The 22,531-nt window shown below is 38.6% G+C and overlaps 1 protein-coding gene across 1 annotated transcript; it reads right to left on the bottom strand.

Annotated features, from left to right (window-relative positions):
• Positions 1-924: 924 nt before the first annotated feature.
• Positions 925-21,321, bottom strand: LOC127426659 (annexin A11-like). Its single transcript, XM_051673609.1, has 15 exons — positions 21,303-21,321; positions 14,897-15,199; positions 14,712-14,743; positions 14,431-14,589; positions 11,497-11,584; positions 11,274-11,368; positions 11,065-11,178; positions 10,739-10,829; positions 10,584-10,663; positions 7,930-7,986; positions 7,730-7,823; positions 7,245-7,340; positions 4,864-4,922; positions 4,507-4,629; positions 925-2,720 (listed from the first exon to the last, which is right to left on the bottom strand). Exons 2-15 carry the CDS (start codon positions 15,189-15,191, stop codon positions 2,661-2,663), a joined length of 1,443 nt encoding a protein of 480 aa, XP_051529569.1. The 5' UTR covers positions 15,192-15,199; positions 21,303-21,321; the 3' UTR covers positions 925-2,660.
• Between the last annotated feature and the right edge of the window lie 1,210 nt (positions 21,322-22,531).

The raw sequence follows: 22,531 nt of genomic DNA, 5'->3' as shown, positions 1-22,531 counted from the left end.
ATTTTCCCGAAAGTCTTGGGGATCATCAAGATGTTTTCTGGCAAAAATGAGACAAGCCTTAATGTTCTTTTTGCTCAACAGTGGTTTTCGTCTTGGAACTCTGCCATGCAGGCCATTTTTGCCCAGTCTCTTTCTTATGGTGGAGTCATGAACACTGACCTTAACTGAGGCAAGTGAGGCCTGCAGTTCTTTGGATGTTGTTGTGGGGTCTTTTGTGACCTCTTGGATGAGTCGTCGCTGCACTCTTGGGGTAATTTTGGTCGGCCGGCCACTCCTGGGAAGGTTCACCACTGTTCCATGTTTTCGCCATTTGTGGATAATGGCTCTCACTGTGGTTCTCTGGAGTCCCAAAGCTTTAGAAATGGCTTTATAACCTTTTCCAGACTGATAGATCTCAATTACTTTCTTTCTCATTTGTTCCTGAATTTCTTTGGATCTCGGCATGATGTCTAGCTTTTGAAGATCTTTTGGTCTACTTCACTTTGTCAGGCAGGTCCTATTTAAGTGATTTCTTGATTGAGAACAGGTGTGGCAGTAATCAGGCCTGGGTGTGGCTAGAGAAATTGAACTCAGGTGTGAAAAACCACAGTTAAGTTATGTTTTAACAGGTGGGGCAAACACTTTTTCACACAGGGCCATGTAGGTTTGGATTTTGTTTTCCCTTAATAATAACAACCTTCATTTAAAAACTGCATTTTGTGTTTACTTGTGTTATCTTTGACTAATATTTAAACTTGTTTGATGATCTGAAACATTTAAGTGTGACAAACATGCAAAAAATAAGAAATCAGGAAGGGGGCAAACACTTTTTCACACCACTGTATACTGTATATTTTACCCAGCCCAAGTAGTTAGTGAAGTAAAGTAAGTTTAGCAATGGAAAGAGACCGAGACCTCAATGCGAATAATTCATGAAGTGTTTATTTCCAGATGCGGATTTAACAGGCACAACAATAACATCCTCACATGTGTGTGTTAAGTAACAGACATTAGTTGATTCCATGAACACATTGGCAACCACAGGTCAGTAAATCCATGATAAAGATTAGTCTACACAGTTAATATACAGCACAAGACATAAAGGTTAGAATATTCTCTCAAACTTCTGCTTAGCAGCCCTCTACTGGCACAATAATAAACATTTACACTAGTCATGCATGACACTTAACAAAGTGAGTCATATTTCACCACAAAATCAAAAATAAGAAAAATAAGAAATGTAGCATAAAGAAAATAAGGCCTATTATAGGACCATTAAGACTTTTGGCATTGTGACTATATATTATAAATATTAAAATATTTTCCTGAAAGGATCTCATTCTCATTACGGTACTGTGAAAAAAAATATGACCAAAATTGTAACATTTTTATACATCATTGTAGCATTTGCTGATTGATTGTAGTACTGTGTTTTACAGTGTTACAGTAAATAGAATGAAATATGAAACATTGAAAAGTCGAACGAGCGGACGGTATTGCAGTAATGAGAATTTTGGGAGGAAAAATTTCAAACTTAATGCTACAATGAAACAAAGTCTTAATGGTCCTAAAATAAGCTCCATTTATTTAATTTGTTATTTTTTTTGCGTTTGATTTTGGGGTGAAATATGACGATGTTTTCGGGTTGATTCCACCTAATGAAACCTTGATATAATTAAGTTTTCTTTACGAAACTCTTCATACATAGAGATCATAAAGCTCACTATAAAAACTATGGCATATATTATGGCATTCATTTCAGCACTTTAGGGCATTAAGAATTTGGATGATTATGTTAAAATGGAGAACGGATTGTATTTTTGGTTGAGAGATTATTATTCAACTTCAACATAGTTCTGATCACATATTTGGCATCAGCTAATTAAGAAAATGTGCATTTATATTTATGCAAAAACTGGTATAAAATATATATTATCTAGACATCATGCATAGTCTGATTAAACACCAAATTAACAACAAAATAATCAAAGTCACTAAGGCACAAATGAAATGATAATTTGAGAGTACAATTAGTTAAGATGACACTACAGTGAGATTATTTGACTATTGATAAACAGTACTGTACAAAAGTTTTAGGCACTTGTGAAAAATGTTGCATAGTGAGGATGTCTTCATAAATAATGTCATAAATAGTTTCCATTTATCAATTAACGTCATACAAAGTCCAGTAAACATAAAAAAGCTAAATCAGTACTCAGTGTGACCACCTTTGCCTTTAAAACAGCCCCAATTCTCCTAGATACACCTGGACACAGGTGTTTTTCTTGGTTGTTGGCAGATAGGATGTTTCAAGCTTCTTGGAGAATTCACCACAGTTCTTCTATCTATTTAGACTGTCTCAATTGCTTCTGTCTCTTTATGTAATCTCACACTGACTCGATGTTCAGTGGGGGGCTTTGTGGGGGCCATGACATCTGTTGCAGGGCTCCCTGTTCTTCTTTTCTAATCTTTTCTATTTGCAAAAGGAATGTTTGGGAGTCTAACATTTATATTTCCTATTGACACACTAAAGCTGAAGATATAAATAACCATCTTAAGACAAATGTTTTTGTGAAACAACTTAAGTGCTTAAAACATTTGCACAGTACTGTATGTGCGAGATTTATATGACGACGCCACATTTTCGATCGTCATGGTTACACATCCAACTTCCTGTTTCTTCAGTCACTTCCACCGCACAACTTCAGGAGTAGCTTCTTATAATCACCAGATGTGTCACCCTGCAAACACACACAGGCCTCTGGTAAATGAAATTAGTCATTTCCACACACTTACATTTTTTAATAATGCATTTTTATAAATTAATTGTATATATATATATTTATAGACCCCTTAATTTTTTGTCAGATTTTGTTATGTTGCAGCCTTATGCTAAAATTCTTTAAATTATTTATTTATCCCAGGGCGTGCTGAGTGACTCCAGCCAGGTCTCCTAAGCAACGTAATAACAATGTGGTTCGTTCTCGGTGGGGTGCGTGGTGAGTTGTGCGTGGATGCCACGGTGGGTGGCGTGAAGCCTCCACACGCGCTATGTCTCCGTGGCAACACGCTCAACAAGCCACGTGATAATATGCACCATTTTGCGTCACATGCTCTGGACCAGGTTTACCTTTAGGATATCTCTGTATTTTGCTGCGTTCAGCTTTCCTTCAACCCTGACCAGTCCCCCAGTCCCTGCCGCTGAAAAACACCCCACAGCATGATGCTACCACCACCATGCTTCACCGTTGGGATGGTGTTGCACAGGTGATGAGGGTGCCTGGTTTCCTCCAGACACGACACTTGGAATTGAGGGCAAACAGTTCGATCTTCGTTTCATCAGACCAGAGAATCTTGAGAGTCCTTTAGATGCTTTTGTGTCTTGCACTGAGGAGGGGTTTCCATCTGGCCACTCTGCCATAATTCCAGATCGGTGGAGTGTTGCACTGATGGTTGTCCTTCTGCAAGTTTCTCCCATCTCCACACATGATCTCTGGAGCTCAACCAGAGTGACCATCGGGTTCTTGGTCACCTCTCTTACCATGGCCCTTCTCCCCCGATTGCTCAGTTTGGCCGGGCAGCCAGCTCTAGGAAGAGTCCTGGTTGTTCCAAACTTCTTCCGTTTAAGAATTATGGAGGCCACTGTGCTCTTGGGAACCTTCAATGCAACTGAAATGTTCAGATCTGTGCCTCAACATAATCCTGTCTCTGAGCTCTGCAGGCAGTTCCTTTGACCTCATGGCTTGGTTTTTGCTCTGATATGCATTTTCAGCTGTGAGACCTTATATGGACAGGTGTGTGCCTTTCCAAATCATGTCCAATTAGTTGAATTTGCCACAGGTGGACTCATCTACACTAATATACAGTATATATATATATATATATATATATATATATTAATCAAATCATTTTTATATATTTTAAATCCCAGCCGTTTATTGTGCATCCAAAATCCCAATAATAACCAGAACAAAATGAAGATTTGGTGCATAACGCAGGACTTTTAACTATGAATAAGCCCGAAATACACGTACTTATTTTGAAATGACGGAGACTTGGCTCTGTTACATTCCTCTATATTTAAGGATTTACCAAATTAAGTTTTTTTTAAAGCCTCCATTCACTAGATTAAAACTATTGGCAAATATCGGCATAGATTTTTGCAGATAACCGATAGTTCCAAAAAGCTACTATCGGCACCGATTAATCTGTAAAACCGATATTTCATTCTACCTCTAGTTATTAGAGCAGTATAAAGTCGATTCTGGACTTGTTAGCATGTATTGTGGATACTCGCTGCATGAGTACACCAAGATTTTACAAATAAAAATATCAGTCCGCATAATATTACATTTAATGCAATCTGGCCCACAATCTAAAATAAGTTTGACACTCCTACTCTAAACTCTTATACATGGTCACATTTCTTAGGAAATTGTGTGTGTTGTAGGTGTACATCTTATAAATTGAAGAATTAGGCAATATGTTTTATCTGTGTGTGTGTGTGTGTGTGTGTGTGTGGCTTACAGAGATGTGGGTGTACAGAGATTTTCCGTACTGCTGTAAATATTCCTGTCTAATATCCAGCATGTCCACCTCAGAACGAGACACCATGATGCGGATGAGAGTCCGGTCTTTAGTGCCTGCACCCTGAAAACATCAAAACATTCATAAAACACTCCTTAATGACCAGCAAACATCCTGCTAAATAACACCAAACAAGCATTATAAATTAAAAATTCACCCAAACATTATTCTGCCTAGCATCTCCTTTAGTGTTCCCCGAAGAAAGTCATACGGGATTGATACAACATGAGGGTGATTAAACGATTTTTGGGTGAACTATCCCTTTAAACAAGCAGTATATAACATCATATGCTTTACCTGCATGGCCTTGTGAAGCCGTTCGGCAAAGTAGGCAGGAGTGTTTTTGATACACTTCACTGAAAAACAGCACATGTGAAATATCAGCACAGTGCTGAAACTGTAAACATGATTCTTCTAAACTTCATAACCTACACATTACATTACAGAAATTACTCCAAACATTACTCTAAACATCCACTTCTGATTGAATGAGTCACCTTAAACATGTTGTAAATAGCCACAATTGCTGTCATTTGAGCTTAACTTGTATTGAACCCGGAACATTTCTTTAAGAGACTTTAAAAAGTCCTTTTAAAAAAGCGTATCAACAATATACTAAAGCAGAATCATCTACAACTGAGTGTGGCTTTAATGAAAAGGCTGCTGAGATTTGCTGTGTGTCTAAGTTACAGTATATTTGCATATGCAAAACGTTTAGGCCTCCAATCTGCATCTTATTCAAAACAACTGACTCACTCAACATGCCGTGATTTCCAGTGGTGTAGTCCTACCAAAAAAAGTGGTTTACTATTGCCCAGTCCCAATTCGGTGACATTCCGGCTTTGAAACTTTTGAAAACTAAAACGTACTTTTACAAGTTTCTTCGTGTTTCATCATTACATATTAAAGATTGTATTGGTCATACTGGTCAAGCTAAATTATTAAAAAAATGTCCATCCAGTTAAATGGGCAGCATGAGGGTGGACATTCAATGGATAAATTAGCCACTACATGGTCTGTGATTGACATCTAGGAAACTACTATTTATGATTTTATTTCTGTTAACATACATACTGTATTTATTTATTTTTTAATCCCCTTTTCTCCTAATTTGGAAAGCCCAATTCCCACTACTTAGTAGGTCCTTGTGGTGGCGCGGTTACTCACCTCAATCCGGGTGGCGGAGGACAAGTCTCAGTTGCCTCATCTTATCATGCGACTCGTTGTTCATGACACCGTGGAGACTCACAGCATGTGGAGGCTCATGCTACTCTCCACGATCCACGCACATCTCACCACAGGCCCCATTGAGAGCGAGAACCACTAATCACGACCACGAGGAGGTTACCCCATGTGACTCTACCCTCCCTAGCAACTGGGCCAATTTGCGTGCCCTACTAAACTTAAAATGAAAAACGCTTTAATATAACGACCCGGAAGAAGAGAGCAAGGGAGAGAAAAGGCTTAACATGAAAATGTGTATTTCTCCTTGGATTAGTGTCAATGTTTTGGCAGTAAATAGTGTTTATCATAAGGGAAATGTGAGAAAATCACATTAAGTGTTTTAACTACACCTGTACTACTGTACTTTTATTTTTCATTAATGCAGTTATGCAGTTTTTCTTACCTCTCTCTCTCTCTCTCTCTCTCTCTCTCTCCCAGAACGAGCTCTGACATATGCAATTAAATGCAATGACGTGTCATGAATAGGTGCGTTTACTAGTGTTTTAAAATCCCAATGGTGGGGAACAATTAACATGCACTCGAATGCTAAATGATTTTGCCGTCCGTGTAAAGCAACAGCCGATATCTCCCACAACTCATTACCAGAAGTTTGGGTGCGTGACGCAAAATACGGGACAGAGACCGTCAATCCGTGCATCCTATCACGTGGCTTGTTGAGCGCGTTACCATGGAGATGTAGCGCGTGTGGAGGCTCATGCTATTCTCCACAGCATCCACGCACAACTCACCACGCGCCCCATTGAGAGCGAGAACCACTAATCGCGACCACAAGGAGGTTACCCCATGTGACTCTACCCTCCCTAGCAACCGGGCCAATTTGGTTGCTTAGGAGACCTGGCTGGATTCACTCAGGACACCCTGGATTCAAACTCGTGACTCCAGGCGTGATAGTCAGTGTCAAAACTCGCTGAGCTACCCAAGCCCCCGCGTATTTTGTTAGTTAATTTTATTTGATACTGTTTCAGCGTGAGGGTGACTCACTCTCTCTCCACTCACTGTCATAAATTCCCTCAGTCGATGAAGGACGTGACAACAGTTGTCAGGGGTGGGGAATGGCAGAATTCAAGTGATAATGCACCAGTTACAATAAAGAATCTCCAGTTTCACAAAACAGCATGTGATGCAGTTAAAAGGAAACTAACAACAGTAGATTATGGACTTTTGAAGCAGCAAAACAAGTGGGTATACCGAGGGTATACGCAAATATTGATCCTTAGAAGTCGTTATAAGCAAACAGCCCTGGGAAAAAAGTAAGCATCCGGCGTATGGCCCCGACTACACCACTGGTGATTTCTCATTTGGTCCTATTTTCATGTGTCACTCCATTTCAGTTGCAGTGCTGTGATTGGCTATTCCTTCCACCTGCATGCTTCATCTAGATCAGCTATAAGGCTGAAGTTTTTTCTCAGGACCAATCAGAGTAGAGTACCCACCCACTGCCACCATGCCAGACTCCACGTCTCCAGACATCTCTCTACAGATGCTCTTCTCAATTTCCCGGCCACACATCTGCTGGTACTCATGGAAGACTAAAAAAAACAAACCAAGAGTTTCTTGCAATGTGCAATAATGTATCAGCTTGTGAACTGATTTAGAATGGACACATTTAGAGCAGTAGACAGTCAAATAAGTCAAAGTTCTATGCTGCAAATGATCAGTTAACCTGATGGAAACTATGTCCTAATATCAAATGAAATCATGTTTTGAAAATATTGTCACCTTGTTCTGGTCTAATGATGAGCAACTAATCCAGAGAACATAATCTATAGCTAATGTCAGCATCTGAAGGGGATGTTTCAAATAACTAGGCAACTAAAATGATTGTTTTTCTAGATACTTGTCATTAAATGCATTGTGCTCGGCCATCATTCAGGAAGTAATAGCAGTTCCTTTGTGTTTTAACCGTGGTGGTTTTTACCTTGTCTGAGATGAGGTTTACTGCGAGCGCACAGAACAGCATTAAACTGGGACTCGTCCGTGCCAACTTTATTCTCTCCTGCAGCGTACAGTTTCTACAACAGTGAAAATAGCACACGTTTCTCTTTCATGTATATGCACCTTCACAATGAACAAATTACACACATCAGCTTCAAGTGAATATTACGTTTTTTTCCCAACCTGGGCGTCTTGTTTGGCCAGAGAAATATCCACAGTCTCTCGCTCATCTCGATTACCCTGAAAACAAAGAATGAAAACTATATGATATAATATAGGCAAAAACAGACTTCCTAAATCAACTTCCTGTTTCAAAGGGATAAGGTTTATTTTGGTCTAATCTGCAGTAAATGATAAATTACATCTGTATTCACAAGAATTCAACATTGCTTTACCTACAGTCGCATTTGTCACGGCCTCTTTTCACTATGGAAGTCGATTTCTGCCACATAAAAAACATTATATTGCTTTGGTAAGTCATTATTATTAGACTAAAAGTCTTAATGAGATAAAAAGTCATCTTAATTATTTGATTCAAAGTCATATTCATGACAGGTCATAGTAATGAGATATTAAGTCATAATTACGAAACAAAAAGTCATTTTTCAAAGTTATAATTATGACATAAAAGTCAATTTATGAGACAGTTATGATCATTCTGACATTTTTCATAATGATGACTTTATCTCATAATTTGACATTTTATATCATAATTATGATTTACTAATAATTTTGACATGTTTTAATAATTATGACATTTATCTAATAATTATGACTTTTTATCTTATAATTATGATTTTATCTCAATATTATGACTCTCAAAATTATGACTTTTTATTTCATAATTATGATTTACTATCTCATAATTTTGACGTTTTAATAATTATGACTTATCTAATAATTAGGGGTGGGTAAAAATATAGTTTTTCTGATTAATCGCGATCTTCATTTGAACGATCTCTATATCGATTCTTAAATTCCGAGATCGATCTTTCACTCAGTGCGCAACCCTCCACTACAATGAGAGGAAATCATATGTGTAAATGTTTAGATTTCGCTCTCCAGTAATTGTGTAGTTTGGTGGTGAAGTGTTCAGCAGCGTGTTGAGAGTAAAAGTTGTTCCGTGTAATGTGTGTCCAAGACGAGATCCACGAAACCCATTTGTCATTGAATACAGTCTCTTTTAATTCCCTTTCTGTTCTTTACAGTCAGTTGTTGATCAAAAACAACTACAAAAAAACATTTAATTGTAATCATGCATCGCACAGATGACGTAATGCCATTCGAGTCCTCTCTCGTTAACATGCGCTCATTTAAAGGCGCCATTTTTTTATTAAAGAGACAGTAGCGGTTTTAGCACGTGTTCAACAAATCAATGTAAATACAAATTATGCAATTTAACAATAAATATGTAACAAAAATAATATATGAAATACAATATCTTATTAATTGAATACATTTGTTCATTTGTAAAAAGCCAAAATGTGACCAAAATGATGAAAAAGTAATAAAATTAGTAAGATTTATATTTTCCGAATGAACCTAGTTAAAAGGTCCCCTGTACAATTAACAGCATTAGCTGGGAGATAATTTATTTTATATGTAAGCAAAAGGGACATTATAACTGAAATAAACCCATATGAATCGATATTGAATCGAAAGCTTGTGAATCGGAATCGAATCAGGAAATCTGTATCAATATCCAGCCCTACTTTTAATTATGAATTACTATCTCATAATTTTGACACTCTCATGATTATTACTTTTTAACCCTTGTGCGACCTTCGGGACATCTTTGTCTTTTTCATTTTAGTTTTTTCGATCATTTTGGCTGTTAATGCCAAAGGCATACATTTTGCCAATGTGTATTTTGGGGGGAATTTTGATATTTCAACCTCAGTTCCTATAATACACTGTGTACACAAAATAGTTACACTCAGGACCTTCAGGACAAAAATGTCCCCATTGAAACCCATTAAAACTGCAATATTTGATCCCAGTGCCATTAAAGGATAAAATCATGAATTCTATGATATTATGCTTTCATTCCAGAGCACTGGCTGAAACATTTAAAATTTTAATATTTTCCACCAGATGGCGCCATTTTTCTCATGTTTAGCCTATGGAGCAAATACAAGCTTTTCCCCTATTCTCTGTTTGCTGTATTATAGAGCACTGCAGGCCAACTGAATAAATGATGCAGCTAAAATTGTGTGTGTGTGTTGGTATGGATGTCAGAGCGTGTTTTGTTTGTGTGTATTGAGAAATGTGTGTGTGTGTGTGTAAAAAAACAACAGTGGCATTATGTAAACAAACTGGCATTTAAAGGGTTAAAATCCTGAAAATGAATGAATATTTGGTAGCTATGATCAGGACTGATGTTGGTTAAAAAAAATTAACTAATTAAGTGTAAAATAATATTAATATATAATATTATTATGGCAGTTTTTTGATGCAGATATTTTTGTCCTCTAAGGACCTCTGAGTAACATTTTTTTTATTGACGCACAAGGGTTAAACTCAAAAATATGACTGTGAATCTAATAATTATGACTTTTTAATCTCATAAATACTGTATGACTTAGTATCTCTTAATTATGGCTAACCAAAGCACTTTTTTTTAATGTGGCGAAAACAGGCTTCCATAATTTTTCCAGTTTCAAAATAAATGTTTCCTCTTATTTTTACTAAATAATAATTAAAAAGAGCCAAAACAGTGATCCTCAACAATGTCCAACTTGAGTAAGATTAACATATATAACAGGCCATTTACATGAAAACATATGCCGCTATCATTGCTGCTATAAAAGAGACAATAAGAAACCGACAGACACTACCTGAGACAGGGAGATGAGCAGACGACGGAAATGTCCAGATGTGTCACTGCTGATGGAGTCCTCGAGAGATTTCTTGTACTCTAAACAACACACAGTGATCTGTATGAGTCTGTCAAACACCCCTACTACCTCGAGACAGTCTGCAGACTACTCACCTGCCTTATACACTTTATTGATCTCCTGAATTTCAGCATTATTACGAGACGACAGAATCTCTATGAGACAGGCCTCGTCTGTTCCTGCACCCTGAGAGCATAAACAATAACAATGAATTTCTGATTACATGTTTGAAAACATCATTTGCTATTTTGTGTTCTCATATTCACTCAGATTGTACATTAGTTTTCAGACAAAGTTAACATTTTGCCAAGTGGGCAAATAAGCAGCAAACTGACCCAGAGTTCGAGTTACTGATCTAAATTTGACGGGAAGTGGATTTTCCTGAAAATCAATGGTGAACGAGTGTTAAAGGAAAGCTCACTGATATGGCCTGCTTCAGTTCAGAGGCATCAAACCGTGCAGGACTCTCCATCATGGCCAGAACCAAACTTTCAAAGTTCCCGGTCAGCTCTGACTTCAGATCATTAATCAGATCCTGCAAAATACCATTTAAAAATGAAAATAAACCATAATCACAGTTCTTTTACATGAGCAAATATGTAAAAGTATGCCCTGTCATCATATGCTCACTTTGCCATATGTGGTTTTGTATGCCGCGACCATCGGCACACGCTGCTTGTTAGTGCGACTGCCGAGAAGCTCAATAATGGTGTTTTCGTCAGTTCCTGCGAGTAAACAGAGCAAGTATCAGGTCTCCAAACCCTGAAACCAGCTTTATAACATGTGGCAAAATACAACCCAAGGCAAAGAAGTTGGTGGTACAAATGAATCCAAATAAATAATTTCTTCTCACCAAAGCCCTTCATGGATTTCCTCAAGACTTCAACATCTCTGAGTGGATCCGCACCAGGAAAGTCCTTAAGGGAACCACGATAACCCTTCTAAACAGAAACACTACGGTTAAAGGAAACACTTGAAAATAATTCAAGCCATTTTTTTGGGAAAAACTTTAACTGTAATGAGAGAAGACACTGCATTTCCTAAATGCGCTATTGATAGTAGAGATAAGCAATATAGCTAATATACACATATATACACATATATATTCCTTTTTTCCCCAATTTGGAATGCCCAATTCCCAATGCACTTTTAAGTCCTCGTGGTGGCGTAGTGACTCGCCTCAGTCTGGGTGGCGGAGGACGAATCCCACTTGCCTCCGCGTCTGAGACCGTCAACCCGCACATCTTATCACGTGGCTTGTTGAGCACGTTGCCACAGAGACATAGCGCGTGTGGAGGCTTCACCCCACCCACCGCGGCAACCACACTCAACTCACCACGCGCCCCACCGAGAACGAACCACATTATAGCGACCACAAGGAAGTTACCCCATGTGACTCTACCCTCCCCAGCAACCGGTCCAATTTGGTTGCTTAGGAAGCCTGGCTGGAGTCACTCAGCACGCCCTGGATTCGAACTAGCGACTCCAGGGGTGGTAGCTAGCGTCAATACTCGCTGAGCTACTCAGGCCCCCTAAAATATTAATTATATTTGAAAAACTTTTGTCCACCAAATCAAAGTCAGGTGGTGTAACAACATGTGGACAGACATTTTGTTGTCATGTGTCCCCAAAAAAATTATTAAAATATATTGACAAATATATATATATATATACATATTAATCGTATATACAGTATACTGTATATACACATATATATTCTGACATTATTCAATACATCTTGATATTTACGTTTTTGCAATGAAATGGCTTAAGAGGGTCAGGAACCATCATTGACACATAACATCCATTGTAGCCAAATGGACTAAAAATGCTTAGTGTATGAAGTAATATACAGTATGAATTAAAAATAATCAAGGCACATTTTCAACACTGTTTGCACTAAATGAACACAAGGAAAATTCTATTTAATCATTTAATTTATATGCACAAATATAAGAATACATAACCTGTGGTGGACCAACAACTGGCTGATGACCTGAATGTGTTCTACTGTAGATCTGAAAGGCCCAATCTCACACCCCACACCCACTCTGACCTTCACTTGACACAAACACCAACACCTCCTGCAACCCCCCTCCTGCTACTCAACCTGAACTTACGATCTGTGAAGATGATGTGAGCTGCATCTTTCAGAAACAAAAGACAAGGAAAGCACAGGGCCCAGATGGCATTTTACCCATGTGTCTTAGATCCTGTGCTAACCAGCTGGCCCCCATCTTCACACAAATCTTCAACAGATCACTGGAGCAGTGTGAAGTCCCATGCTACTTCAAACGCTCCACCATCATCCCCGTCCCAATGAAAGCAAAACTCACAGGATTTAATGACTACAGACCTGTTGCCCTGATGTCTGTGGTCATGAAATCATTTGAGAGACTGGTGTTGGCCCACCTGAAGAACATCACTGGACCCTTTTTAGATCCCCTTCAATTTGCTTATCGAGCAAACAGGTCTGTGGATGATGCAGTCAACATGGGATTGCATCATATCCTGCAACATCTGGACAGACCAGGGACATATGCAAGGATCCTTTTTGTGGACTTCAATTCGGCTTTCAACACCATCATCCCAGCTATACTCCAGAATAAATTACACCAACTCTCTGTTCCCTTGTCTATCTGTCAGTGGATTACCAGCTTTCTGACAGACAGGCAGTAGTTAGTGAGACTGGGGAAACTCACTTCTAGCACCTGTACAATCAGCACTGGTGCCCCCCAGGGATGTGTGCTCTCCCCACTACTCTTCTCCCTCTACACCAATGACTGCATTGCCAAGGACCCCTCTGTCAAGCTCCTGAAGTTTGCAGAAGACACCACTGTCATCGGCCTCATCCGAGATGACGATGAGTCTGCATACAGAAGGGAGGTTAAACAGCTGGCTGTCTGGTGCAGTCAAAACAACCCTGAGCTGAATCAGCTAAGAAATCAGACATCAGAAGACTACAAAGGACAGTTCGGACAGCGGAGAGGATTATTGGTTGCCCCCTGTCCCCCCTTCAAAAACGATACATTTCCAGAGTGAGGAAAAAGGCTGGAAAAATCACTCTGGACCCCACTCACCCTGCCCATTACCTTTTTGAACTGTTGCCTTCTGGCCGACCCTTCAGAGCTCTGAGCACCAGAACCGTCAGGCACAGGAACAGTTTTTTCCCCTCAGGCTATCCATCTCATGAACAGTTAAATTGCCCCATTGAGCAATAACTATGTGCAATACACAGTTTAGTCTCTATGTTATCCAACACATCCTACCTCTTCTGACATTACATTCCCTTGCACTGTACATAACCGATTTGTATTTAGATTTGCATTACGTATGTGTGTGTGTGTGTGTGTGTGTATATATGTGTAGATATATATATATATATATATATATATATATATAATATTGTCTATTGTATATTCTATATATACTTTTTTCTTTTCAATATTTATCTATTTTGTATTCAATTTTAATTATTTTTTAAAAGTCTTGTTGCTGTTTTTGTATTGTTTGTACACTGGAAGTTTCTGTCACCAAGACAGATTTCTTGTATGTGTAAGCATACTTGGCAATAAAGCTCATTCTTATTCTGATAATACAAGAAAGCACAATAGTCACGTACATATATGCATATTCACATTCTTTTTTTAAATTTGTAGTACTTTCTATGACTTCTCCAGGCCTAAAAAAAAAAAAAATGACCATGGGAACCATTTGATGTGCACTGTGAATCTAAAGCGAATGAAGCAAAAGCTTATAACGACTCATGAAGTTGCCAATCGCTCACATTGACTGCAGGAACATTAGGTGGTGTTGGTCCAGCTGGCACACACCCTCCGTACCCGGGCATTGATGGGTTTGGAGCCGGAGCACCTGGGTATGCTGGCATGGGCTGTTGTCCCGGGGCCGGACCTCCAGGGTACCCCTGAGGCATCCCACCTCCAGACTACACACACACACACACCACAGAGGGCCTTACATTTAACTTAAAATGTCTATGCATTTAAAAATAAATTGCAGTGTGTATTGATATCACAGTAACAGAGGTAGAAATAAAAGGATGCTTACAGCTCCAAAGCCAGGCTGGGTGTCCCACCCACCTGTTATAAAACATATAATAACTTAGTGCTGCTTAAACTGTGAAAATGCAGACAAAAACAAAAAAAAAACACCACAAACGACAAAGTAAGAGTCAAAACATAATAAACACAGGCTGTTCTTTCTTATTTCTTATAGCAACAAAAAGCGCTCACCAGCAGCAGGCATGGTCGGGTACCCTCCGGGCTGGGTGGCAGGGTAACCCCCTGCCTGCGGTGGGAACCCTCCTCCGGGGGCAGCCGTGTAACCACCAGCCTGAGGAGGATATCCCCCCGCCTGGGGTGGGTAACCTGCTCCGGGGGGATACGCCCCTGGTTGAGGTGGATAATACCCTCCCTGGGGCGGATAGGCACCTGGCTGGGGCGGGCATGTACCCCCGGGCGCTTGCTGATATGGTTCTGATCCGGGCGGGTAGCTTCCACCTGCAGGGGGGTATCCTGGGTAACTCATCTTGACACCTGGCCGGATAGGAATATTTAACAGCATTCAATTAAATTCAGGTCATTTTAAAGTAACAAGCACATTCAAAAACATGATGAATTGCAGTAATTGTTAAAATGTTTAACGTATACTTTGAATGCACTGTAAGTAGCTTTGGATAAAAGCATCTGCCAAATGCATATATGTTATTCAATGTTTTGACTTTAAGCTGGATGCTTTTGTGTAAAGAAGATGCTACTGAAAATAACAAAAAAGCCCTAAATGTTTAACATACAGTTAAAATATATATTACAAAATGACCATAGACATATCACTATATACAATATGGTAAAAAGAAAAAAACTATGCCTTCATACATGTACAGTAGTTAAAGAAATGCCCTTAAAATGTAATTCCATTTTGCATGCCAGTTTTAGGACCTCATATTAATTGAGAGACTACACTGAAAATGTATTAAACACATTTTAACAAACTAAAGGTGACAAAAACTTACTGAACGAAATTTACAGTAATTAAAAAAGCTGACCATATGCACTTTCCCTTACCAATTTACCATAAAATCTTGGAAAACAAGTTTCTCAATATATGTCAAATACAATATCTTAAAAAGGTAAAGTATGTAATTTCAGCGCCACCTAGTGTCACTCAATGAAACTGCAAAAATAGTCACTATCTTCGAGCAGGTTTCCCCAATCACTCTCTCCGTCTGCTATTGGTCCCACACACAGTAAGTCCATTGGTTGAGTCAATGTTGCTTTATCAGGCTGGTCAGGATATTCAAACAAAGAGCAATGTTTTGATAGCACCACAGAGCGACAATAAAACAAACTGCACAAGGGCTGCAACTCACGATTATTTTGATAATCGATTAATCTAACGATTATTCGGCGATTATTGCAACAATTAATTGATAGCTCTTAACTGATTATTCAGCTTGTGCCCTGACATAAAAGGTTGTATTAAATGTGCTTACTAACAATAAAGAGGACAAAATCATCTTTTAAAAATACCTCTAAATGACATTCACTGAATTAAAGGGAAAAAATACTTTTTATTAAGAGTACGTTTACACGACAACAATGTACTAAAAACGGAAACGTTTTTCCTTTGCGTTTTTGAAAAGTTTCGCGTACAGACGACAACGTTGTCAAAACGATCCCCGTTCACACGGATCCGCGAAAACGACTAAAAACGCTGTATTATGCATGCCAGGCCAGTAGTTGGCGATGTCACTTTGTAAAGAAACACTACGCGCCTGCGCACATAAGCATTCTTCCACAGAGCGGTGAATACAAACAATGAAGATGGATAAAGCATCGAGCAATTTTGTCTGGACGGACGATGAGGTTGCCTTATTACTACAGTTACTTTGCTGGAGAAGCGTCAATAAACTCAAAATCTTGAGCAGCACAAACACAGTCCTGTAGTCCGCCATTGTACTTCTGAATGTCTCGCACATTGTTTTGAAGTACTCGTGCACTTGCCTATAGACTGAACTCTCAAGATTATGCAATAAACTCATTTTTACCACCACTTCGTCTCCTGCCTTCTTCTGTATTTCCCCTGCTGACTCTTGGGCTGGTAGGAGAGTAAGTTAACATAACCTATTGATGTTGACTGGTTTTGGATATCAGACGGAACTCTGATATATGGATATCTTCTGACAGAGAGAGAGGTCTTGTGTACACTGGATCTAACATGCATTTTCACTGCCTCATGTTTTCATATTCTAAGCATATCATTGAAAACTAAACATGGCATCACATCTTTGTCTATAGGCTATATACATAAGCGCTGGGTGAATGAACTGCAGGGTAAAGGTACATCAAATAAAATTAAGTAAATAAATAAATAACATTTAAAATACAAATACACTATATTGCCAAAAGTATTCACTCATCTGCCTTTAGACGCATATGAACTTAAGTGACATCCCATTCTTAATCCATAGGGTTTAATATGATGTCGGCCCACCCTTTGCAGCTATAACAGCTTCAACTCTTCTGGGAAGGCTTTCCACAAGGTTTAGGAGTGTGTTTATGGGAATTTTTGACCATTCTTCCAGAAGCGCATTTGTGAGGTCAGACACTGATGTTGGACGAGAAGGCCTGGCTCGCAGTCTTCGCTCTAATTCATCCCAAAGGTGCTCTATCGAGTTGAGGTCAGGACTCTGTGCAGGCCAGTCAAGTTCTTCCACACCAAACTCACTCATCCATGTCTTTATGGACCTTGCTTTGTGCACTGGTGTGCAGTCATGTTGGAACAGGAAGGGGCCATACCCAAACTGTTCCCACAAAGTTGGGAGCATGAAATTGTCCAAAATCTCTTGGTATGCTGAAGCATTCAGAGTTCCTTTCACTGGAACTAAGGAGCCAAGCCCAGCTCCTGAAAAACAACCCCACACCATAATCCCCCCTCCACCAAACTTCACAGTTGGCACAATGCAGTCAGACAAGTACCGTTCTCCTGGCAACCGCCAAACCCAGACTCATCCATCAGAATGCCAGATGGAGAAGCGTGATTCGTCACTCCAGAGAACGCGTCTCCACTGCTCTAGAGTCCAGTGGTGGCGTGCTTTACACCACTGCATCTGACGCTTTGCATTGCACTTGGTGATGTATGGCTTGGATGCAGCTGCTCGGCCATGGAAACCCATTCCATGAAGCTCTCTACGCACTGTTCTTGAGCTAATCTGAAGGCCACATGAACTTTGGAGGTCTGTAGCGATTGACTCTGCAGAAAGTTGGCGACCTCTGCGCACTATGCGCCTCAGCATCCGCTGACCCCGCTCTGTCATTTTACGTGGTCTACCACTTCGTGGCTGAGTTGCTGTCATTCCCAATCGCTTCCACTTTGTTATAATACCACTGACATTTGACTGTGGAATATTTAGTAGTGAGGAAATTACACGACCGGACTTGTTGCACAGGTGGCATCCTATCACAGTACCACGCTGGAATTCACTGAGCTCCTGAGAGCGGCCCATTCTTTCACAAATGTTTGTAGAAGCAGTCTGCATGCCTAGGTGCTTCATTTTATACACCTGTGGCCATGGAAGTGATTGGAACACCTGAATTCAATTATTTGGATGGGTGAGCGAATACTTTTGGCAATATAGTGTACATTTTTCCCATCTGAATCCATACATTAATTTCAAGATTTTCAAATTGCAGGTTCTGCCTACTGTTCAATGTTCACACTCCAAATGAATAAATTATTGATTATTGATATTTGCACAGACACCAGTATTCATATTGATAATTATACATCTCAAATTGATGCCTATCAACCCATCATTCTTTAAGGGGCAGTGGTAGCTCAGCAGTTAAGGCTCTGGGTTACTGATCAGAAGGTCAGGGGTTCAAGCCCCAGCACCGCCAAGATGCCACTGTTGGGCCCTTGAGCAAGGCCCTTGACCCTATCTGCTCCAGGGGCGCTGTATCATGGCTGACCCTGCACTCTGACCCCAGCCTAGCTGGGATATGTGAAAAAAAGAATTTCACTGTATATGTGCAAATGTATAATGTGTGATAAATAAAGAAAATTATAATTAATTATTATATAACACGTAATACGCATGCGCATGACGTCATCGTTTTCAAAAGTTTGCGTTTTCAGGCCCCAAAACACCGTTGTCATGTAAACGAACAGCCAAAATGCATAAAAAGTTTTCCGTTTTTAGTTGAAAACGTTGTCGTGTAAACGGCCCCTAAGTTTAATTCAGTAAAAAATTCACTGCAAAAAGTCCTATTGTTATCAAGTTTTCTTGTCTTAAAATCTTAAAAACAAGATACATTTACTTGAGAAGCAACATATAAGATATTTAGACTTGCTTTAAGAGAATGTATCTTAAATATAAGTGTATTTTGTATATAAGTGTATTTTTCACTTGTTTATACTTCTGCCAGTGCAGTAAAGACAAATGTACTTATATTCAAGATTTATTCTCTTAAAGCAAGTCTAAATATCTTATATGCTGTTTCTCAGGTGAATGCATCTTTTTTAAAAGGATTTTTTGATATTTTAAAATATTTACATTTTTAATATTATATTCAACATTCTCAGATAATAATTGTTTCTTCTGCAGTATAGCTGCTCAAGTAAATGTACGTTGATTTAAAGTAGTTTTATATATGTATATTGGAAAACAAGCCAAAACAAAAACAAATCAAAAACTTATTTTGTTGCCGTGTATAATGGGGTGAAGACTACCCTCTCTCACCTTTCTGTTCACTTCAATCCATCTTTAACTCTCAAAATATCTTATTAATAAAGCTGCGTATTGTCAATTTTCTTCACGATAAGAAATGCACAGTGACATATATTATGATTCAATAAGTCGCGAGTCATCACGTTACAATCTAGCTGCATTAAGCGTGTGCGCTCGAGGGATGAGCGTCCCGTGATATAAACGGTGCAGTTTCAATCTCTCCCCCTTAGATCGGGACATTCACACAACTCACAGAAGAGGTGCTGACCGCCAGAGAAATGCCAATTTCGGAGTTTGTAGTTATTTACATGATCTGCTTCCGTATTATTTGAAATTTAATAAAGCTATAATGCATTAAATATAACCGCATTAAAGATGTTACGCCAGGGTGTTTCCTTGAAAGAGCTCCAGCTGACAGCTATGAATGAATTATTAAGGATTGATGAATAATTGATTATGTCATGTATTCAAGATGCAATAAAATTATTTTAATACTTTTTACTTGATGGTTACACCACATGAAATTTTTTAAATAATTAAAATCCAATTTTTCGAAGAAAATGCTAAAAATGTTTTCTAAAAATGACCAACATGGATGCAAAAAATCAATTTCTATGAACTTGACACATGTTTTAAACTAGATTTTTAAAAGATTTTTAATTTATCATCACCTCAGAAAACCTTATTTATCAATAACCCAAAGACCAAAAAATGACCAAAAATTCCCATGTACCCTACCCACCCCAAAACATCCCCAAATTTTAATAAAAATGTTAGTTACGTAAATAACTTACACATTAGGCACTACGGTTGCTCTGATAGCAAAATTTTGGCTTTGGTACGATACCAGTCCTGGTACCTCGGTATTGATACTAAATCGATACTCTAATCAACAAATAAAAACCCTCAGATTTTTTATGAAATTACACAGAAAATGACTTGATTAAAAGAACTGCATAAAGTCGTACAGATTCAAATTGCGCGTTTTCCGTTTACATTTTTCTGGATTCCATGTTAATGGTGTTTAATCAAATTGATACATACAGTTTTAATCAAATAAAAACATCATTAATTATTTTTAACAAAAAATAAATTGCAATTTTATTTTTGGTAAAATAAAATGCTGCACAACAGCGCTTCACAGTACTACATAATTGTTATTATGAGGATTATTGCTACTTATTGAATATTATTATTATTTAACAGTAGTTATATTTTTATGTCTTCAATTTCCATTTGAAAAGAGCTAATGACAGCATACTGTAATATGGTACCGAAATTAGCAACAGGATATCGTACCGTATCGCGGTACTTCGTTAATACCGGTAAACCGCGCAACTCTATTAGGCACAATATTTACCTAATAAACTAATGCATAAGCCTTTGAATCAAAAAGTTTTTAAAATCATGAGAAACATACATTCAGTCCAGTGTGTCCAAACTTTTCACTGGTTGTTTGATGGTTTATCAGGTATGTTTTGGTCTTTGTGCTGCTAGTCAAATGCAAACCACAGTGAAGCACTGAACTGCAGCATACAGACGCCTGCTGCTTTACAATGATGCGAAATCTCTTTTTGTTAATTAAAGGAAGAACAACCATCCTCTTACAGATCTCAGGTCTAAAACAACCATAAAGTCCCATAATCGTTTACTACATACTATAGTATTAGTTTGGACACTGTTTTGACCCATCACAGCACACACTCAAACAAACGCCCAGAAAACAAACATCCTTAAAACAATTCAGATCCTCAAAAACCCATCAAAAGACATATTGCACCCAGTCAAACGCATAATGATTATATTCTATTACATTTAGCCCAAGATTAAATATTCTCAGTAAAGTACGTGGCGAATCACTGTTAAATTGTTGCATAGCGCGCAAAATGAAGATTGTAAATGACACTTACTGGAATGTTTCTTTGATGTGAGTACTAGCTGTGTCTGTGGACAGAATAAATGAGGAAAGTATTCAAAGACTGGGTGTGATCCGCCCCGAAAATGGAGTTATATTTGTGCCACAATTCTGCGTGCACAAAATTATATTTTGAGTAGGCAAAAAGGTATTTTGGGCAGCAGGAGAAAGCAAAATGTAAGAATTCCGAGAAAATTCACATTCAAATAAACTTTAGTCATGTGCAAAATTGATTTTTGTTTGCTCAAAATGAATTTATCTTTGCAAGAAGATACACTGCTTTACAAAACTGAATTCAAACGCGTGCAAAAGAACTTTTTGTGCGCTCAAAATATCATCTTGTGTGTGCAGAAAATTTTTTTGCAATCAAAATATCATCTTTCACGTGCAGAAAATGTTTTGTGCGCTCAAAATATAATCTTGTGCGTGCAGAATTTTTTTTTTTTTTGCAATCAAAAATATCATCTTGCACATGCAAAATAACTTTCTGTGCGCTCAAAATTTCATCTTGCACGCGCAGAACATTTTTGCGCACTCAAAATATTATTTTGCGCATGCAGAATTGTGGCACATATATAACTCCATACCCCAAGTCCTTCCTCATCCTCACATCCCATACCAAAGTCTCTCTAGCAAGTCAGTCCACTGTCGGTGTGTTTCCAGTCATGACAGTGCAGCTCCTATCTACTTGAATGGAGGAATACCAAAATCTCACAAACGGTTGGTCAAAATTACGATCAAAGATAATATTTTAAATCAGCAGTAAAATCTGACAAAACCGGTTTCAGACATTGTGCTTCTTTACCTTATTTTACTCAAATAAAACGCAATTTTCCTGGCTTGTATAGCTAAGGTGTAGTAGTTATACTTAAAATCTGAGTCACATAATACAGTTTTAATCTTAACCAGGGTTTGGAACTGTTTCTCCATAAATGCATCATGAATTTCTGCACGCTGGTGCCCTACCCTATGCAGCTGGTGCCCTTTTTATTTTTTTCGCCCCTGCCCCACAGACAGCCTGAGTCCGCCACTGAGCGAGTTGGACATTTTTAGGGCTGTCGCAATCGCAAAATCGTTCCAGTGCACTGAAATATCTGCTTCCTAAAAAATCCCATGGTGCACCGTAAAAACAAGGGAGCATCGTTGCTTACTATGTTCACTTACCAGAAATGTCGCCATGTCTTCTGAAGTCTCTCAAGTCGTTAGATGATGAGCACAAGTGTA

Source organism: Myxocyprinus asiaticus, chromosome 36, assembly GCF_019703515.2.
Source record: "Myxocyprinus asiaticus isolate MX2 ecotype Aquarium Trade chromosome 36, UBuf_Myxa_2, whole genome shotgun sequence".
Classification (NCBI taxonomy): domain Eukaryota; kingdom Metazoa; phylum Chordata; class Actinopteri; order Cypriniformes; family Catostomidae; genus Myxocyprinus; species Myxocyprinus asiaticus.
The sequence above is the reverse complement of the archived record's forward strand: the minus strand, read 5'-3'. Positions and strand labels throughout refer to the sequence as shown.